The sequence below is a fragment of the Bos taurus genome, chromosome 24 (genome assembly GCF_002263795.3).
Source record: "Bos taurus isolate L1 Dominette 01449 registration number 42190680 breed Hereford chromosome 24, ARS-UCD2.0, whole genome shotgun sequence".
Classification (NCBI taxonomy): domain Eukaryota; kingdom Metazoa; phylum Chordata; class Mammalia; order Artiodactyla; family Bovidae; genus Bos; species Bos taurus.
In genome coordinates this window covers 61,572,655-61,592,712 of record NC_037351.1, presented here as the reverse complement: position 1 = coordinate 61,592,712, position 20,058 = coordinate 61,572,655, and the positions used below count along the sequence as shown (strand labels likewise).

At 49.1% G+C, this 20,058-nt stretch overlaps 1 protein-coding gene across 3 annotated transcripts in view; it reads left to right on the top strand.

Annotated features, from left to right (window-relative positions):
* The first annotated feature begins 3,684 nt into the window (after positions 1 to 3,684).
* The window catches only part of BCL2 (BCL2 apoptosis regulator), a 192,516-nt gene continuing 176,142 nt past the window's right edge, over positions 3,685 to 20,058 (top strand). For 2 of the 3 annotated variants that reach the window (XM_005224105.5, XM_024984176.2), the window contains exon 1: positions 3,685 to 5,309. In XM_005224105.5, the coding sequence (XP_005224162.1) occupies positions 4,755 to 5,309 (555 nt within the window). In that variant the 5' untranslated portion in view covers positions 3,685 to 4,754. The remainder of the gene's footprint in view (positions 5,310 to 20,058) is intronic. The other variant, NM_001166486.1, reaches the window with a different exon arrangement.

Here is a 20,058-nt window from a genome sequence, read left to right as displayed (position 1 = left end):
TTTCTATTCTTGCTTTAAATAAAAATTTTAATGGTTTGGAAGAATTTGATACATACCTATATTAAATATTAGTATGTTTAGATTAGAATAATGTCCTTTTGGGTTTCATAAACTTTGGGAACATTTATATTGGTGATGAATAGACGGGGAAAAAATGGGAAAAGTGACAGATTTTATTTTCTTGGGCTCAAAAATCACTGTGGATGGTGACTTCAGCCACAAAATTAAAAGACACTTGCTCCCTGGAAGAAAAGCCATGACAAACCCAGACAGAATATTATGAAGCAGAGACATCAGTTTGCTGACAAAGGTCCATGTTTTCAAAGCTATGATTTTTCCAGTAGTCATGTATGGATGTGAGAGTTGGACTATAAAGAAACCTGAGCACCTAAGAGTTGATGCTTTTGAACTGTGGTGTTGGAGAAGACTCTTGAGAGTCCCTTGGACTGCAAGGAGAGCCAACCAGTCCATTCTGAAGGAGATCAGTCCTGGGTGTTCGTTGGAAGGACTGGTGCTGAAGCTGAAACTCCAGTACTTTGGCACCTGATGCAGAGAGTCAACTCATTGGAAAAGATCCTGATGCTGGGAAAGATTGAGGGCCTGAGGAGAAGAGGGTGACAGAGGACGAGATGGTTAGATAGCACCTATGCTATCTAATGGACATGAGTTTGAGCAAACTCCATGAGATAGTGAAGGACAGGGAAGCCTGGTGTGCCGCAGTCCATGGGGCGGCAAAGAGTCAGCCATGACTTGGCAACTGAACAACAATATTGGTGATGAGGAGAACTTTCTGAATGATACCATTAAATATCAACCAGCAGGTTGAAAACTGGCAATAAAACCCTATTTGTTTGGCAGATTGGAGAATAAAGAAGGGAAGCACAGGCCTTTGAGATGCTGGATATGCTCTCCGTTCCCTGCGTCTTGTCCTTTTCTCTCCTGGTGCAAAGCTGGGAAAAGGACCAGCCGTCAGCCCTTAAAAGTGCAGGGCGTCTCGGCAAGTGAAATCCCACAGTGCCTGCATTCGAAAGGTTGTTGGAAGGCCTCTAGGTTTGTAGCTAGGGCTCCTGACTCAGACTGGTGCTCCTCCGACTAGGTCACCAATACTCAGTTAATTCACACACTTCTGAGGACTGCCTGCCCTGACACTTCTGGTGGAATCTGATAAGCATGCAATCTGAATGGAGGAGTGGTTTCACTATTTTGATTGAAGGAGTCCCAGAACATTCCTAGGGAATATTTAGCCTTAGTCAAGATTAATGCAGACCTGTCCTGAGAATGTTGGAGTATGATCAAGGTGCCACTTAAGTGTGGAAGAATCATCTGTGGAGTAAAGGAGAGAACGAGGCAGGCTTTCCTTCACTCGGAATGGGCTCTGTTTCCTTCTGGTCTCCCCCCTGGCAGGAGGACAGCCTGGTTCCAGCTCTGGCCTCTCGTTTCCTCACTCGCATGCTGGGTCGCAAGCACTGAGGCTTTCAGTTCCTCCTAAGTAACTTCAGGAGTTAAGGCAAGTTCTGAGAAGACCCCTAACCAGGACGGGTGGCCTCAGCTTGGCTTTCCTCTGTTTCCGCGAGAACAGATCCCCAGGCCATCGCGCTTCGTCGTCACTGCCGTGGAGAAAAGGTGACGGTCCCAGCAGCTGGAAGCAGGAAGGGCCATCTTCCTTCACTCCTTGCCTGGCTAAGACATTTGTACCAGGTACACATTCCTACAGGCAAGAGGTGGGCTGGCATGTTGGCTGACTGGCTTTGATAAATGAAGAAATGAAAATAATTTGCTGTGCTTATTTTACCAAAGAATGAACGTGTTGATTTTAGTCTAGGAAGGAGACCAAATACAGTGTGAGAAGGTACGTGTAGACAGGGCAGTAGTTGATCCTTGTATTTCTAAGCCCACAACAAACCAGGCTCCCGTAAGTTTTACTTGAGCCCTATCAGGTGTGAGTCGCTCAGTGATGTGTGCGCGACTCTTTGCGACCCCGTGGACTGTAGGCCGCCAGGCTCCTCTGTCCATGGAATTCTCTAGGCAAGAATACTGGAGTGGGTAACCATTCCCTTTTCCATGGGATCTACCTGACCCAGGGACGGAACCCTGGTCTCCCTGCATTGCAGGCAGAGTCTTTACCGTCTGAGCCACCAGGGAAGCCCGATTCACTAAGCCGCCATGCTATTAGTAAACATTTTTTTCCCTGGCACTTTGTCAAAGACTTTTAGAAATAAAAATAAGCACATGCAACTTGTCTGCCCTCTGTGCTTTTTTTCTGGAAGCCATTTGTACTGATGAATTTTTTAAAATGTTTACGTATATAAAATATATATGAATGTGTATAAAAATATTAAAAATGTGTACACATGTGTGTATATACAGGTTGGTGTACGTATAGATAACTCGAGAAGGTGCGGACGTCTAGAACTGAGTGCTGGACAACCGGGAGGCCTTTAGAAACCCACCTGCCCTGACTGGGGCTGCGGGCCTGAAACTGCCCCGTAGGCCCCACGGCGCCTAATAACCCGGGGCCGAAATGGTTGGGAGCGAGGAAAAAAGAATCTGCCTGCAATGCAGGAGACCTGGGTTCGATCCGTGGGTCAGGGAGATCCCCTGGAGAAGGGACAGTCTTGTTGCCCGGAGAATCCCATGGACAGGGGAGCCCGCGGGCCGCAGTCCCTGGGGTCGCAGAGCCCTCCACCGCCACTCGCACCGGACAGCGCTCGGCCGCCCGGGCCGTCCGTCTGCGGGCCCCGGGAGCCGCGTCTAGCCTGGGCCCGGGTGGGGTCTCCGAAGCGCGCGCTCTGCGTGGACAGCCAGGAAGCAGCTGGAAGGAAACGCGAGGCTCGGGGCTTCCCTCGCCGAGGCGCGCGCGGCGTGGCCTCTCTTCTCGGGAGGCCGGCGCCGAAGCCCCTGCTCGGGGTCAGCATCGGCCGAGTGTGGACACCCGGGGTGCGGACGCGCGCGCACTTGCACGCGCGCGCCCGCGGCTAGAAAGGGTCCAGGCGACTCCCGGCGCCGGTTTTCTCGGTGTCCCCCGCTCCCCGCCTCTGCCCCCGGCAGCCGACCCCGGCCGCGGGCGGTTCCCCAGGCGCCCCCGGCCCCTCGCGGGCCCCGGAGACCCCGAGCGCGCGCCCGGCCGCCGCAGGCCCGAGGAGGCCCCTCGCGCGCCCACCGCGCCGCCCGCGCCCCCCACCCCGGCCGGGCGCGCGGAGCGGGCGGGGCGTCCCGGACCCCCCCACTCCCGCGGCCCCCGCCCGCAGAGCCCCCGGCGGGGCGCGCGCTCCGCGCCGGCCGCGGCGCCTTTAACCCGGCCGGGGGGGCGGCTCCGGGGAGGGCCCGTCCTTTCTTCTTTTTTTGAATGAACCGTGTGACGCACGCACAGGAAACCGGGCGGTTCGAGCGGAGAATGAAGTCAGAGGCCGGGCCCCCCGCGCCGCCCCCTTCCTCCCGCCGCCCCGCCCCGCGCCCGGTCCCCCCGCCGCCGCGAAGGTGCGGGCGCCGGGCCCCCCCGGGCGGCGTCCTCGGCCGGAGCGCGCGGCGCGGGGGCGGGGAGAGGGTGCGCGGCCCGGAGGCGGGGTGCGCCGGTGGGGTGCAGCGGAAGAGGGGTCCGGGGGGGGAGAACTTCGTAGCAGTCATCCCTTTTTAGGAAAAGAGGGGGAAAAAAAATAAAGCCCTCCCCCGCCAGCGCCGCCTCCCACCCTCGCTGCACCACACACAGCGCGGGCTCCTCGCGCTCGGCACCGCGGGGCCGGCGCGGCCAGCCTGCGTCTATCGGCAGCTCTTCGGAAAATGCATTGGCCGTTCGGAGTTTGATCCGGAGAGGATCCCCGCCCGCGTCCGCGGCTCGCCCGCCGACTCCGGCCCGGTGTTCTCTCCCCGGGGAGGCGTGAGGCGGCCCCGCGGACACAGATCCATGTGTGTGCCCGCGCGTGTGTGCGCGCGTGAAAATTGCCGAGAAGGGGAAAATCCCAGGACTTCTGCAAATACCGACTGAGAAATGGTAATTCATCCGCCGCCGCCGCTGCCTTCCGTTTGCTCGTGCTCTTGAGATCTCCGGTTGGGATTCCTACAGACTGACATTTCTGTGAAGAAGTCTAGGAATCAAACTGGAAATTCTAATTTTTTGCACCCCCCTCCCCCAACTCCTGATTCATTTGGAAGTTTTCAGAGCAGCTCTAACTGGAGAGTTCTGAAGATTGAGGGAATCTTTTTGCCTTTTCATTTGTTTTCACAAAAAAGGAAACTTCACAGAGGATCATGCTGTCCTTAAAAAATACAAGTAAGTTCTTTGCACAGGAAATTGGTTTAATGTAACTGTCAATGGGAACCTTTGCGATTTTCACTTTAAGTGCATTGGAGTAAGTTTAATTTCCAGGCAGTTTAATATATTCTCAGCGTGTAACTTGTGTGTGTGCCCTGCTTTCAACCAGCGTATAGAGGGAAACGCACCTGATTTTGACTGATTAGTTTTTTAACCTTTCAGCATCACGGAGGAGGTAGACTGATATTAACAGTAATTAATAATGTGCCTCATGAAATAAAGATCCGAAAGGAATTTAAATAAAAATTTCCTGCATCTCATGCCAAGAGGGAAACACCAGAATCAAGTGTTCCGCGTGATTGAAGACACCCCCTCATCCAGGAATGCAAAGCACATCCAATGAAATAGCTGGATTATAACTCTTCACCCCTCTTGCGGGGCCGTGGGGCGGGCAGCGGGGGGCGAGAGGTGCTGTGGGACCCGGCTGCCTTTCCGCGGCGGAAGGATGGCGCACGCGGGGGGAACAGGCTACGATAACCGAGAGATCGTGATGAAGTACATCCACTATAAGCTGTCGCAGCGGGGCTACGAGTGGGATGCCGGAGACGCGGGCGCCGCGCCCCCCGGGGCCGCTCCCGCGCCGGGCATCCTGTCCTCCCAGCCGGGCCGCACACCCGCGCCCTCCAGGACCTCCCCGCCGCCGCCCCCGGCCGCCGCCGCCGGGCCTGCGCCCAGCCCGGTGCCGCCTGTGGTGCACCTGACCCTGCGCCAGGCCGGCGATGACTTCTCTCGGCGCTACCGCCGCGACTTCGCCGAGATGTCCAGTCAGCTGCACCTGACGCCCTTCACCGCGAGGGGACGCTTCGCCACGGTGGTGGAGGAGCTCTTCAGGGACGGGGTGAACTGGGGGCGCATCGTGGCCTTCTTTGAGTTCGGAGGGGTCATGTGTGTGGAGAGCGTCAACCGGGAGATGTCGCCCCTGGTGGACAGCATCGCCCTGTGGATGACCGAGTACCTGAACCGGCACCTGCACACCTGGATCCAGGACAACGGAGGCTGGGTAGGTGCTCGTCTGGATGTGAGTCTGAGCGGGACACCTCGGTCCCAGTGCGGTCCGAGTGGTGGGGTGTGGCTGGGCCCAGGGTCAAGGGCAGGCCGGTGGAGTAAAACCACGTGTGTGGCCTCCCTTTCTCTTCCCCTGCAGAGAGCTCTCCCTGCCAACCCTACCGTGATCACTCCTTCCCTGGAGACATTGCTTCCCTTGAGCCAGCCACTGAGGTCCAAAGATCCAGCCTTTGCTGCTCAGTAGAATTTGGGGATAAAGGGCATCCCTTCAAGGTTTCCCAAGCTTGGGGATCCAGGGATCCCCATGATCACAGTACCTGGTGGAGTAGCTTATTGAAAAGGAGCATTTCAGGGACAACTCATAAACTGGACACCAGGCTGAGTCCTGACTATCTGCATCAGAAATAAGCTCCCCTGGGGGTTTCTGCTTTGTCCTAAGATTTGAAAACCACTGGATTAGAAGAGCAGACTCCTCTAGAGGCCCAGGGGCCTGTCTTCTCTGACTCACTTGGTAAAATCTACCCAAAGAGGAAAACCATTGTAGCCCCTTTCCCTAGAAAACTTGGATGATTGTGAAAAGGTAAGTTGACTTCCAGAGTCTGTTGACACTGACCTCCAATTTGTGGCACGTTCATAGTGGGCATGACCTTGTGTCTTGAAGAACCCTGGGCTATGGGTGTTTGTTGCATCACTGACAGATTTCGCATTGGCCGCCTACCTTATGTTCTGCTTCTATAACTTGTGTATGATTTAGAAGTTTGCTGGAATTTTTAGACTATTTTATTTTCCACCCTAACCTACAATGCACACCGTTTGGTGGGATGCTCTGCTGGGCAAACTTGCGTCCAGAGTATCTTTATAAAGATAGAAGAATTGATTCTTAGCTGTGGGTTCTCATGCTGTGACTTTAGTTGAAGTGATTGATGCTTGTATTTTTGAAGAACATCTGTGAGCTGTTTTTTTTTTCCCCCTGGTACTGTTGCGCTAGACAGTCTCTGTCATGTCACCATAAAGTTCTTTTGTGAGCGTGATTCTTTGGGGGAGGAGTACAGCTCATAAGACTGAAGAAGTGTCATTGACATCTATACTTCGTATCTGAAATGATTAATTTGTGAAAGAGTAAAAGAGGAATAACTCTGGTTCAAGTTTTTTGCAGACTTTTTGTTTTAATCTGAAGAGCTATCTTTGAAAAAGGATGCCATGCAGTGCTTCCTTTTACAGTCTCCAGGAGGATTACTACTATTACTATTTTATAGGACCTAACAGGAGCAAAAACCTTAGAAGTCACTACACGTGGGTTCGATTTCAAGAAGCACATTACGTATTTTATACAGCTTACAAAGTGTGCTAGTATGAGGGGGCTGAAAAGAGAAAAGTCCAAGAAAAGTAGGTGACTGACATGAACACCTGACCCCACGCGACCAGAGTTGACGAAACATTGATACCACTGTTCAGTGTTTGAAAGTGAAATCCCTATTTAATCTCTGAAATTTGTTAATAAATGCTCTTTGTGAATTGTTTGTTTCTTTGAGATCCCAAATTATCAGATCTTTAGTAATTCTGGAAGAGTTCTGTAGAAGGTGTAAGGAATATTTTTGTTAAATGTTTGATTAAGTAGGTGGTTTTGTTTTTAACCACTATAACCAAAGAGGTAGGGACTTCCAGACACCAAAAGGATCATTTTGAGACCAAAGTAAAACTAACTGAACAGTTTGACTATTACATAACTTTTGTGAAAAAATATTAAAAAATGTTTCTTTCTAGTTGAAAGAAAGCCAAGGTGGTAACTGTCATGTGTCAAGTAATTCAATAAAAAGATGGGAAGCGGAGACATATGTTTATGATAGAAATTAAGATGTAATCTTGATCTTTGTTGTCAAATTGTGGTACATTAACATCTCATACAATTGAATTTTCTTTTTAAGTGAAGGCCCGCTCGTTCCTCCTTTCAAAATAGAATTTTCTTAGTAGAGCCTATCTTTGTGGTCAATAGGTATCTGAGGTTGATAAATGTAGAGGCTACATTTTATGATGCCAAACCACAATTACGTATCATAGAACATGATAAACTTTTTCTTGACAAAACCTCTTATAGTAAAAATAAATCATATAGAAGCACAAACTGCTGACGGTGAAATGTGTAGCGTTCAGGACAACATAGAGATGGATGGCTAAGTAGGAAAACAAAGGACTTTGGCAGAAAAAAGTGTGAGGAAATGCTATCATAAATGGACACTTTGGAATAATAAAAGAGGCAGTATTATTTGAGAAGTATGTTTGGGAGACTGATTTACATGTCCTTTCCAAAGATGCATTATGAACCTAAATTTTTATTTTGAGCATTTGGCATCCAGACAGATTTTCCTCCCAATTTGCACCAATCAGAGTTGCTTCTCTCATAACACGTGTTGTGCGGCATAAAGGACTCGGTGAGGATGAGCAAGTTTCAGAGGAGAGCTGACACATTCTCTTGACGTTGGACAGTAACTTGCACTGCTTACAGGACTCAGTGGATCAGCCCATCTGCTGAATCTGTTCTGATGGGGGCTTTAGACTCAAAGTCACACTTGTTCTTTGCTGCTGCTGCTTCGGAGGCTGAGGGAGAATGGTTTGCATTCCATGCTCCGTAAGCTGCAGAAAGCAGGGCCTGGGATGGTAAGTGTCTGAGAGGTGGTCTCAGAAGTCTGCACGTCACACAAACACTGGAGAAGAGACTGGCTGTGGAGTGGACGGGGCTCTATCCCTGAGTCTGAATAAAGCATCCAGAGGGAGCAGGATAGCAGAGCAGCGAGACAGCAGTGGCTCTAGGAAGCGTCTGAGACCTGCCCCTCCACGTTTGGGAGCTCGCGGGCGTCCCCTGGGAGCGTCTTGGAGGAGTGGCACCTCAGGTCCCACCCAGAGCCTCTGAGTCAGAGCCTGTGGTTCGCACGTCTACAGGTGTTGGGGTGCACGGGGGGGTTAGAGGTGCCGGCTACCATCACCGACCACTGATTCCCGTGACGTCTTTTAGGAAAAACGAGAGTCCGGGAGGGGTCCTGCAGCGTCCCCTTCCAGTGGCCTCCTGGGATCCGTGGTGGTACCTAGGATGCCAAGCACATCTGGCATCTGCTAGACGGGCTGAGCTTTGGAGGAGAGAGGCTGGAATGCTGTAGAGACAGGAGCGGAATGATCACAAGCTCTGACCTCTCAAGGATGTTTTCTGTGGTAACTATGTAATCTGGGGGCCTTCCTCGGTGGCTCAGCGGTAAAGAATCCACCTGCAATGCAGGAGACAAGGGTTCCGTCCCTGAGTCAGGAAGATCCCCTGGGGGAGGGCATGGCAACCCACTCCAGTCCTGGTGGGCTACAGTCCATAGGGTCAAAGAGGGTTGGACACGACTGAAGCCGCTGAGCACAAGACAATATGTACTCGCACTGGTGGCCCCGTTGAAGTGAGATAGCTTTCCCACTCCAGTTCAAGACAGGAAACTTAACTCTTAATGGCTATATTCAGTATTGCTTTATCCCCTTGTAACTCAGTTCAAATTTCTGTAGATGAGTTTAGGGGCCCTGGGACCACTTCACGGCCAAGGTGGCTTTTGCAAGCACAGGCTTGAGATGTAGGCAGGTTTATGGTGAACGGTGCACTCTGAACTGAGAAACGTGACCTTTTGCTTCATGTGTTAGGAGAGCGGGAGACGTCTGACAACTGCAAGGAAAAGATGCTTTAATAGGCGATTGGCTTCCTTCTGCTGAGATGGTGGGGCAGCTTTTTTTGTGTGCTCATGTTTTGGTCTCTGTGGTTTAGGAAGACAGGAACTTGCTTCTCCACATCCAGTAGAGGTTGGCTTCCTTTTTGTTAGTTGGTCGGCAAGCAGTTTCTCTTTTCTGTGCATGGTCCACATCCACTCACTCGATTAGCTGGAAAGCAAGACCGTTCTCAGGCCAGTGTACAAAATTCGTGAGAAAGCATCGTTTTCAGTGGTTAAGCATTAGCTGCTTAAGGCCAGTTTTGGCAGCAAAATGATAGGGTTAAAAATAGCCCAAAGACGATCCGGTCTTAGATAATATATTTAATGATGAACTTTCCTTGGGAAAGTGCATCTTTCTGCCTGCGAAGAATCATATGACCCCTTTCAATAATTTATTTGGTAGAGAAAAGATACATTAGGGCTCCTAGAGTTTGCAGTCATGTGCTGTTGAGCAATCACATTTGGGGACTTTTGTAAAATTTGACAGTTCACTCAGTTCTCTTTTCTGTTTTAGGGCTTTTGTTGCTGTTTAGTGTCAGTCGAAAACATGGCTTTCTTCTGTGCATCCTGTTACTTTTAGCTGTGCTTTCTAGTGAGAACGGATTGATCTTTTTAGCAATCCTTGGTTGAACCGGTACATTTCAGAGTCCCTAAATGTCATTAGGCTGCATAGTACACCAGGTAACAGAAAGCCACGTTTTTTTTTAAGCCAGACTCTTATAGTTTGTTTCTTCTCCCAGTCCTAGTCCGCGTTTCGGAGGCTGATAAGCCCACTCATAAAGCACGTGTGTGGGTGCTGTGTGTGTTAATAGCAGTCTGTCCCGCTCAGCACACCCCACACCCATTGCTGAGGTCCTCCATCGTGTCTTCGCAGGAGCAGCGTTTCAGCGGTGGTGCAGTATTTGTGCTAGAAAAACAACACTGTCTTTGTAGTGTACGACTAAGAAGGTTTTTTTACCCCCAGAGATACATTGTGTTTGAGGTTCAAAGGTTCTGTTAAACCTTTTTAAAGTCATCTAATAGCGCCTGACTCAGGTATGGCGGTAACCTCGCACGCTGGCCCCCTTCCCCCAGCTTCATACAGGGGACCACTCGGAGAAGTGAGCCCAGCACGGGGCTCTTCTTTCATCCCTCTTGGTCTGATTCAAACCAAGTGAGTGCGTGAGGTTGAAACAGGATTAAGGATGAAAGTTAGCCGAGGACAGGGATGGCTATTCAGCAGACCTGACTGCACGTCCCCTCTGTGCCCAGTCCTCGGTCAGGTTGGGCTGAGTCCTCTCTGTGCCTGGTCCTGGGTCAGGTCAGGCTGAGTCCCCTCTGTGCCCGGTCCTGGGTCAGGTCGGGGTTCAGGGAGGAGGGCGTTTTCCCTGCCCTGGTTGCTGTCACAAGCTGGGGCTGGAGATGTCATGAATTCTGTTGCCACCAGCCCAATGAGATGATTCTAAACTCTCAGATTTAGAGGGGAAAAACAAAAAGCTAGTATGTGTTATTTTGCATACACTTCAGTATTTGTCTGAAAAAGTTATTTCTAACCATATGGCTATTCATGTGTGCATTAGGCCTGATTTAACTAGAGAGGAATATAGATAATTTGAAAAAATACTGTGTTACACAGACATGTGCTTAAGAGAACTGAAAGGCAAGGGGAGTTCCCTTGTTAAATATTTACCCATTAGGCGCTGTTTATACATATTATGAAGACTTAATAAACACTAGTCTGCAGTTTTTAAAGTATTTCATTAATTCCTTTTCAGTAAGAGACAATCAAGCTCTGATGAAGATGGTTGGAATAGATTAATTTGAAGAACTATCTTTCTTAAATCGTTCTGGTATGCAGAAAAGTCAGAGTCGATTTGAACCAAAACAGGGGAGAGATGAAAAGAAAAGCTTTGGTTTTGGCTTGGTTTTAGATTCTAGTCCTGTTTCTGTTTGTTAAGAGGCTTCTCTTCCAAAACTCTACATACGGAAATTCCTAGTCCACCGTGACATTCCTGTTCCTGAAGAGCAGGTGTTTACCATCTAACGTCTTTTATTCGTGGTCGTCTTTCTCTAATGAAGGTTGTAAAACTTTCGAAATCACGACAAAGCCATTTTCGTTTCTAAAAGTATTTTTGTAGATTGCTGCTTGTTCTGATCTGCTCGATTCTGTAGTGCCAACATGATTTCTCTGCTCTTTATTTGTCAGACAAAAGATAAACCCAGCTGTCCTTCTGTGAGCACGATGACGGGGTGTTTGTTTCTCTCTCTCCTGAGCCACGTGGGCTTTCTCATCAGGACCTACCCCCCTCCACCCTGCACCAACCTCCATCACTGACCCCTACCTGCCCATCATCCCACGCTGGGGGACCTGCAAGGTCAGCTCCTTGTGAGCCTCTAGCACGTGAAGGGGGGCTCACCTGAAGGGAAGAGCACTGTGTCTGGATAGCAAGGGAGAGGGGCAGGAAAGGGGTCTGTCCAGGCTGGGATATCTGAACCCCATCTGCATTCTGGCCACAAGCAGCCAGGCAAGGAAAAATTCTGTGATCAGATATGATGGCTTTCCCTCCAGAGACCATAAATTCCAACCCTGTGCAGGAAAAAGATAGGATCTGCTGGAAGAGTGTACTGGCTCCGATCTCTGCAGTGGGAGACTAGAGTGGGGCTGATACTGTAGCCTGAGATGAAGTTTCACTAACTCAACGCAGCTAAAATAGCTTATACTGAAGACTACTTCCCCAAACACCCTCTTAAGCATGTTAGAAAGGGAATCTCCCTGCCATGCTGGTGTGGCCGTTGGTAGCAGTTATAAATGCACTAAGGGCTACTTGGCTGATTTTCTCAGGCGATGGACCAGGTTCTATGAGAAAGTTCCCTGATATTTCCATTCTGCTCCTTGTTTTGCCTTCAGAATTTCAGAGATCGAGCCACATTCCATTTTCAGTTAATAATCAGCTCATCTGTGCTCTGGAGCTTCAGCATAACGAGTCAGCTTATGACCAGCCCCCTCACCTCTCTATTCCTGGGTCCTAAAACCGACCCAAGGATCCGTGGTTTCAAGTGAAGCTGAAATTTCTCCTAAAACCGACCCAAGGATCTGTGGTATCAAGTGAAGCTGAAATTTTCCAAGGGAGATTTTACTGTTGAGAACAATACATCTTTATTGTGACAGTCCCAATTACTGCATTTCTGTATTTTTAAACTGTCTTTTCTTAAGCTGCAGAAGAATATGGAGAGTTTCTGACTTCTGGTGCTTGGAGTGCCCGACCAGGCATCAACGTTGTGGGTTGTCTTTTCTTGACTTTTTCCAACTCTTCTTCACCAATACTCAGATTTCTTCTGCTTTAAGCACGATGAATGTCATACCTATGTGTTACCTCTGAAATAGAATTTTCGAAGAGCATATGGGATAAGTACTTAGTCCCCTTAGTTCAGTGCCTCCTTACAATTAGCATAGGAATAAAATTAATTGCATCATTATATCATCATATTTAGATATTGATATTTTATTTCTTGAGGGAAAAAGATCTATAAAGGATGTTCGTTGACACCTCTAAGTCTAAATTTCAGGACTGTCTCCTCCCATTTTCTTTATGAATTCCTGCCAGGATTGTCTTTCTTGACTTCTCTCTTTTTAACACTGAAAATTTTTACAGGTGGTTTGAAGCTATTTTCTAACAAAATTGTAAATATAATAATGCAGAGTCACTTATTATTTAAGTGACAACATAAGAAGAAAAATGATGTGAAGAAGTCTTAATCAAGGAAAATGAGCAATTGTTTGCAAATCGTAACCACGAGGAGTTCCTAGCAACGGGCAGTGATGGGAACGAAAGGGTTTTAACGATCCTGCTATTGTGTAGGGCACAGACACTGCCTATTTCCATTGAAAAAAATTTATTGAGGGCTTACTATGTGCAAAACTCTATGCCGAGTGTTTCACTTGAGTGAAAAATGTGGAAGATAACCTTTGCATCTAAGGAACTCTCTGACCAGTAGTGAGACTGAGATAAGTGCTGTGTAAATTGCTGTAATCCTTGACACACTTCAGTGGACTGCCATCCGGTCCAGCCAGAGGGGATCTGGCTGAGTTGCATGCAGGAGATGATGGGTAGGAGATATAGGGGAGGGCAGGCCGGGTAGCTGAGCTGGAGGAGGCAGGACAGGTGGGAATGCTTGCGGCATCACTGGGGGGTTAAGAGTCTGACTGGCCTGGGGCATAGAGAGCCCTGGTGAGCTAAGACTGGTCCTAAGTCTGTGTTTAACTTGGTAGATGTTAAAAGGGTTATTGAAAGCGTTCTGAGTCAAGGCGGGATGTGTGGGCTTGAGGAGGATGACAGTGGCTGAGGCTGGACTGTGGGAGCCAGGAGGGAGGCCTGCATCACGGCGGCTGGGGAGTGGGGACCCGGAGGACTGAACGGACCGAACGTGAGCAGGGAGGCAGGGGAGGAAGCGGAGGCGCGAGTCCAAACCCAGGCTGTTTCCCAGAAAACAGCGGTGGTCCTTCAGAGAGCAAGGAATGCTAAGAAACGTGACTGGTGGGATAAATGTGATGGAATGAATTTTGGACAATTTCAACTTGAGCTCCTAATAGAATCGTCATCGCTCAGTCGTGTCCGACTCTCTGTGACCCCATGGACTACAGCCCGCCAGGCTCCTCTGTCCATGGGATTCTCCAGGCAAGAATACTGGAGTGGGTGGCCATGCCCTCCTCCAGGGGATCTTCCCGACCCAGGGATCGAACCTCTGTCTCCTGCACTGCAGGTGGATTCTTTATCACCAAGCCACCTGGGAGTCCCCCTGCTCCCCGCCAATAGGATGCCCGGGTGGGAATGCCCCGTGGCAGTTGGTCTTAAGGATCAGGAGCTCGAGAGAGACTCTGAGGCTGGAGTACGCTCTGCCTTTTCCCAGTCCCCGTCGATCGCCCGTTTCCCTTCTTCATTTCCCAGCCTGGTCCTGGCTTCCCCTGCTGGCTCTGCCTTCTTTGATTACTGCTGCTTCCACAGCACCTTCCCGCCAAAGTCCTCTGTAGGCATCTAGCGATTGAATGGAGGTGTTTACCTCGAAGTTTTACGCTTCAGAGCTTGGCTCTCCACTACTGGTTGCCTACTTAAAAGATAATTCACTGAGTCAGATTAGTGTTATCCCAGCATCCCTATAGCATCCTCCCTTTGTAGGGATCTTACACGGTCAAGGTGTTCTCCTTCATTGGCACTTTCTCACTTGATAAAATAGTTCTGGGCCTTGCCTGGCGGTCGAGGGTTAAGACTCTGAGCTCCCACTGTAGGCGCGTAGATTCAGTCCCTGGTTGGGGAACTAAGATTCCAGATGCCTCACATGCACCACAGCTCCCCTGCCAAAAAAACAAGAAATGAAACAGTCCTCCTATCGCATTTAAGCTGCACCCAGCGTAGCAGATAATAGGTGTGCGCAGTGACTGTTGATTGAATAGATGGATTGTGACAGAGGCAATTTTTAGTCTAGTTTTTATTTATTTTATTTTTGGGTCTGTTGGGTCTGTATTGCTTTGTGCAGGCTTTCCTCTAGTGTCATCTAACGGGCTGCTTTTTGTGGTGGTGGTGGGGCTTCTCAGGCTGTGGCCTCCCGTTCTGTGGTCCCCAGGCTCCGGAGCACAGGCTCAGTAGATGCTGGCACGCAGGCGCAGCTGCTCCGCGGCCTCTGGGATCTTCCTGGACCAGGGATCGAAGCGGTGTCCCCCGCCCTGGCCGTCGGATTCTCATCCACTGGGCCAGCAGGGAAGTGGGATAGAGGGGCTTCGAACATCAAACTCACCCTCACGACTGCTGTCCCCACCTATTCTACAGGCACATGTGTCCTACTCCATGATGTCCCGTTAAAGGGATGTGTGTGTTCCCTTGGTTCTGACACTGAAGCTCCAGTACTTTGGTCACCTGATGAGAGGAGCCAACTCATTGGGAAAGACCCTGATTCTGGGAGAGATTGAAGTTAGGAGGGGAAGGAGGTGGCAGAGGATGAGGTGGGTGGATGGCATCACTGACTCGATGGACATGAATTCGAGCAAACTCCAGGAGATGGTGAAGGACAGGGGAGCCTAGCGTGCTGCAGTCTATGGTGTCACAGAGTCGGACACGACTTGGCAACTGAACAACAACAAAACGATGTGTCCAAATGTCCTGTCCCACCGACCTGTTGAGGTTTAGTAGCAGCAAATGAAGAAAAATACCTAAGTGTTTTAATTTCACCCATCATTGAATTGAAACAGTACGCCATTCATACCTGAAAAGAAATCCTTTAGATTTTGCTTTATATTAAACATTGAACTTTCATAAAAGTCCTTAATGCTAGTATTAGAGACCCTTCAGTTGCCTCGTTGTATCTGTTTATATAAAAACTACACGCCCTCGGTCTGCACATATGTGCACGTGTCAGTCACTCAGTCGTGTCCGACTCTCTGTGACCCCATGGACTGCAGCCCGCCGGGCTCCTCTGTCCTTGGGGATTCTCCAGGCAAGAAGACTGGAGTGGGTTGCCATGCCCTTCTCCAGGGGATCTTCCCAACCCAGGGATCGAACCCAGGTCTCCTCCATGCGGGCAGGTTCTTTACCGTCTGAGCCCCAGGGTAGCCCTGTATATGCACAGCTGCTCTCAGTTCTGCTGTTCTATGTCTCAGACCCAGTTCAGACAGTCTTGACGTCTAGGATTATTTTCATTTTCTTACCGTTTAAGAAAGAGGACTCCTGCATGGTTCTCACGGTGGGGAAAAGTGGTTTCTCCTTTCTTATCAACATGGTAGCACAAGTATGAAAGAAGAGTGCCATGAAGTCACGAGGGCAAGTGGCCCCCTAGTCGTTCTCCCCGGAAAACAAGCAGCAATGGAAGGTGGGAGTCAGTGCAGCTCAGTGTTCCCAGGGGAGAGAGCACCCGGGATTTCATTTCCCCAGACACTGACCACCAGGAAGACCACCCAGGGGTGGCAGGGAGCAGCCCACTGGCCTGGCAGCCTGGGGCTCGGTTCTCTGTTATGGCTGAAGCAGACATCACAGCTCTCTGTGGTTTCTAAGAACTGGTGGAATTTGCATGTTGAGAATCCTCGTTCCTTGGCATGAAGCAGACTCAAAAGCATCGTTGCTCATCATTTGTCATCTGTTGGAGAAAGAGCGTGTGATTTGTTTACTTGTAATGAAGCTTGACCATACTTCTCCAGGGGCCTTTGCAAGAAGGATGTGTCAGCTTACAGACCTGTCCCCATGAATAAAACCACAGGCAAATGCTCCCCCCATCTTCCCTTCTCCCCTCTCATTTCTGTGCTTTATGTCCCCACTGCCGGGCCCTCTTCAAGGGCTTATCTGTGGGTGAGTTCAGAAACTTCAGATGATAAAGGACACCCAGATAATTGGCCGGTTCTCCAAAGTGTCTGTCCCCTCAGCTGCTGCCAGATTCCCTCTTAATGAGTCCGTGCAGTGACGGTGGGGTCTGAGCTCCTCCAGCTCCGTGGGAAAATGAGCTTCCCTGCATTGTAACAGCTTGTGGCTCGGGGGGAAAATGACAGCCATTGCACAAGTTTCCTTTGAATGTAGTTTTCTTTCCCATAAATGATACTTGGAGAATACACTTAAGGGGTTATTAGTTTTCTATTTCATGCTTGGCCTGTGTGTGAGAATAACACAAGCTGTCACTGCAAATCAGCAGCTCCACACGCTTTGTCGGGTTAATGTGAGCATTTAATATTTGGCTCGATTAAAAATTAACTGATGAAAGTACATGTCCAATGGAATTTGAAAATGCCTTTTGTAGGGACTGTTGGAAGGGCATGGCCAGTGAGTAAATCAGTGGTTTGCAGATGTGGAGACTCTGGGGAAATTCAGTACAAGTTGAGACACTTGACTCTTCCTTCAAGCGTCTCTACCTGTTTGGCTTATCGTGAAGTTGAAACAGACGTCCTCGTTCGTGTTAGAATGGACCCACTTGCATCTCTGTGCTTTCTGGTAAAAGAGTGCGTGTGTGAGCCTACAATTGAAGCAGACAGAGCAAGAAATGGGTTATTCCTTTATCCCACATTTTTTTTTTTTTTTTAGTTGACTGCACGCTGTAGGCCAGCTTGGAGAGGGGATAGCTGGAGTCTAGGGGGTAGAGTTCATTCGACAACGACTGTAGGAGCACAGGCGGGTGCTGGGGATGAAGACGTGTGCCCCTGTCTCAGCATTTATCAGAGTTGGCAGGTCCTCCCAGGACAGGTGCTACAGAGGCTGGGCTGGGGGCAGAGTGCCTCCAGCAGGCCGAGCCCGGGGACAGAGGGGTCCAGGCTGGCTTGAGGGTGGGACCCTTGCCTCCAGCACAGGCAGGGGGTGAGGGTTCCGTCCCTGCTCAGGGAACCAGGACTACCTGCCCGCCTGCCCGCAGCACCCTGCCAAAAAAGCAGGTGAGGCTGGAGTGTACCTCCATGAGGGGTTTATTCTAGAAAAATTACTCTGGCTCCACTCAGCTAACGAGGCCAGTGATGTTACTGGCCCAGGAGCCCTGCAGACCCTGGGAGCCGACAGACAGACGTGCAGCGAGGACCGCGAGGAGCCGCTCGCTTGGAGCCACGACTGGACTGGAGAGACTTGTAGGAAGATGTGCAACTGCCTGAATGCCTCAAAGCGTCACTCGTGTCCTCTTCAGTTCTGGTGGTCTCTTTCCTCTAGTTGCTTTGAAAAGAATACGGTCAGTGTTCTGGTTATATATGAGTAGTTTTTAAATTTCCCATTCTCTTAAATCAACACTGCCATATTGAAACATTTTTAGTTAGAATTCACAAAAATCGTGAATCTTTTTGTTACAATGCGGTAATTCTTCATTAACAATCAGTTACTAAAGGTGTATTTGAAGAAAGAATTCAGTTAGGAAAGGCAGGTTTCCTAGAGTTGTGTTTCCAGGGGAAAACATCACAACAGTGGTCTCTTGCCTTAATGGCGTATTTTAAATTTTCCAAAGGAGCTTCGAATCTGTTGGCCCATTTCTTTTTTTTTTTTTTTTTTTGGCCCATTTCATCTTCACAAAACTCTAGGCAGAGCGGGGTTATGTTCCCACTTCTCTTCGCCTTTCCCTCCCACACCCTTTTTATTATTTGTTTATTCACACATGAAGAGAAAACGTTGACTCACAAAGCTACAGGAGACCCAGTAAGTCCAGAGAAGCAGGAGTTCAGTGCGACTCAAGAGTCCAGGAGATACTTCTCTCTGCGCTGCTTCTCAGAGTCTGTTTTCATAAGGACACCGGATTTCTTAATAGAAACCTAAACGAGTGCATCTGATTTTGGAAAGTAGTATCCTTTACTGCTCTTTATCTCAAGCACTTTCAGGAAAAGTAAAACGTGGTCTCAACATTTCAGGTTACTTTGAGATGCGTTCTGTGTGAACGGCAGAGGGACGTCTCATGTTTGCCACAGGACGCTCTTGAGCTGGGTGCTCTTGACCTTGAAACTCCTTGGGTCAGTAACGCAGTGAATGTGAGAATTTGCTAAATCGCCACGTGAGGGTTCTGGAAGACAGCCCCTTTTAGCAGGGGGCAAGTGGGATTGTATGAATGTAAGTGATTGCTGCTGGCTGGCACCTAACTAGCAATCTGTGGTTTTATTTACTTTTAAGATCAGGCTCCTGTCTTTAGGGAACCAACATCAATTTGGTGAGTGAAGGGTTTTTTGAACTGAAACAATGATGGTGCTTTGATCAGTAGAATTTCCTGAGTTCCTAAGGGGCATGTGGATTATACTTCAGTTCAACTTTGTTCATTCAACGAATAATTTAAGAGTGCTGGATCTGTAACAGAAATCACGACAGCCAGGGACTGTCTCTCATTCCTCTGTGAATCCAATGTTTCGGGGAAGGCAGGACAGTAAACAGGCAAGTGGTTGACAGTATAATAAATACTGAGGCTGCTGCTGCTGCTAAGTCACGTCAGTCGTGTCCGACTCTGTGTGACCCCATAGACGGCACCCAACAGGCTCCTCTGTCCCTGGGCTACAGCAAAGCAAAAACAGGAGATTAGGTACAGGAGTGCTGATGGGGGAATTTAATGTCTTGTATTCATTTCTGAGTTTTTCCAGTAGTATTGTTTTTTACCCAGAGGATGAGTGATTTTTCATTTTTAAAAAATTTTTTATTTTATGTTGAAGTAGAACCAATTAACAATGTGATCATTTCAGGCAAAGGGACTCAGCCGTATAAACGTATTCATTCTCCCCCAAACTCCCCTCCCATCCAGGCTGCCACACAACACTGAGCAGAGGTCCCTGGCTGTGCAGCAGGCCCTTGCTGGTGATCCGGTTTAAATGCAGCAGTGTGCCCATGTCGATCCCAGTCTCCCCAAGTATCTCTTCCGTCCGTCCTTCCCTCCTGGCAGCCCTGAGCTCATTCCCTATGTCTGTGAGTCTGTTTCTGTGTTATAAATAAGCTCATTTGTATGTTTCTTTTCATACTGTGCGTATAGGGGATGTCTGTGCTGTTTCTCCTGCTCTGTCTGACTGACTTTACTCGGTGTGACAGTCTGCAGGTCCATCCACGCTGTGGCAAACGACATGTTTTCATTATTTTTAATGGCTGAGTAATATTCCATTTATGTATGTGCCATGTCTTCTTTATCCTGAATGCCTCTAAAAAAGTAACAGCTGAGAACATGGTGTTGTATCTTAAAGTGAATGCCTCTCTCTCTCTCTCTCTGTATATATATATATATATATATATATATATATTATATAATACAGCCTGCATATGAGTTTAAAATGGGTGTCCATGATCAATACAGGATTAAAGAAGACCTGCTACCTTTTAAATTTATTTTTATTTTTTGGCCATGTCGCCTGGCATGTGGGATCTCAGTTTCCCAACCAGGACTCAGACTCACACCCCTCATTGGAAAGTGGGCCCCTAACCGCTGGACCACCAGGGAAACCCCGGACCTACTGTTTTTGGCTCAGTGCCTGGAGCGCTTTCCCCGATACCCCTGCCAATCCTGCCACACCCCTACTTCCATTCCCCCCACACTGGTCATTGGCCTCAGTCACTGGGAGTCAGGAGG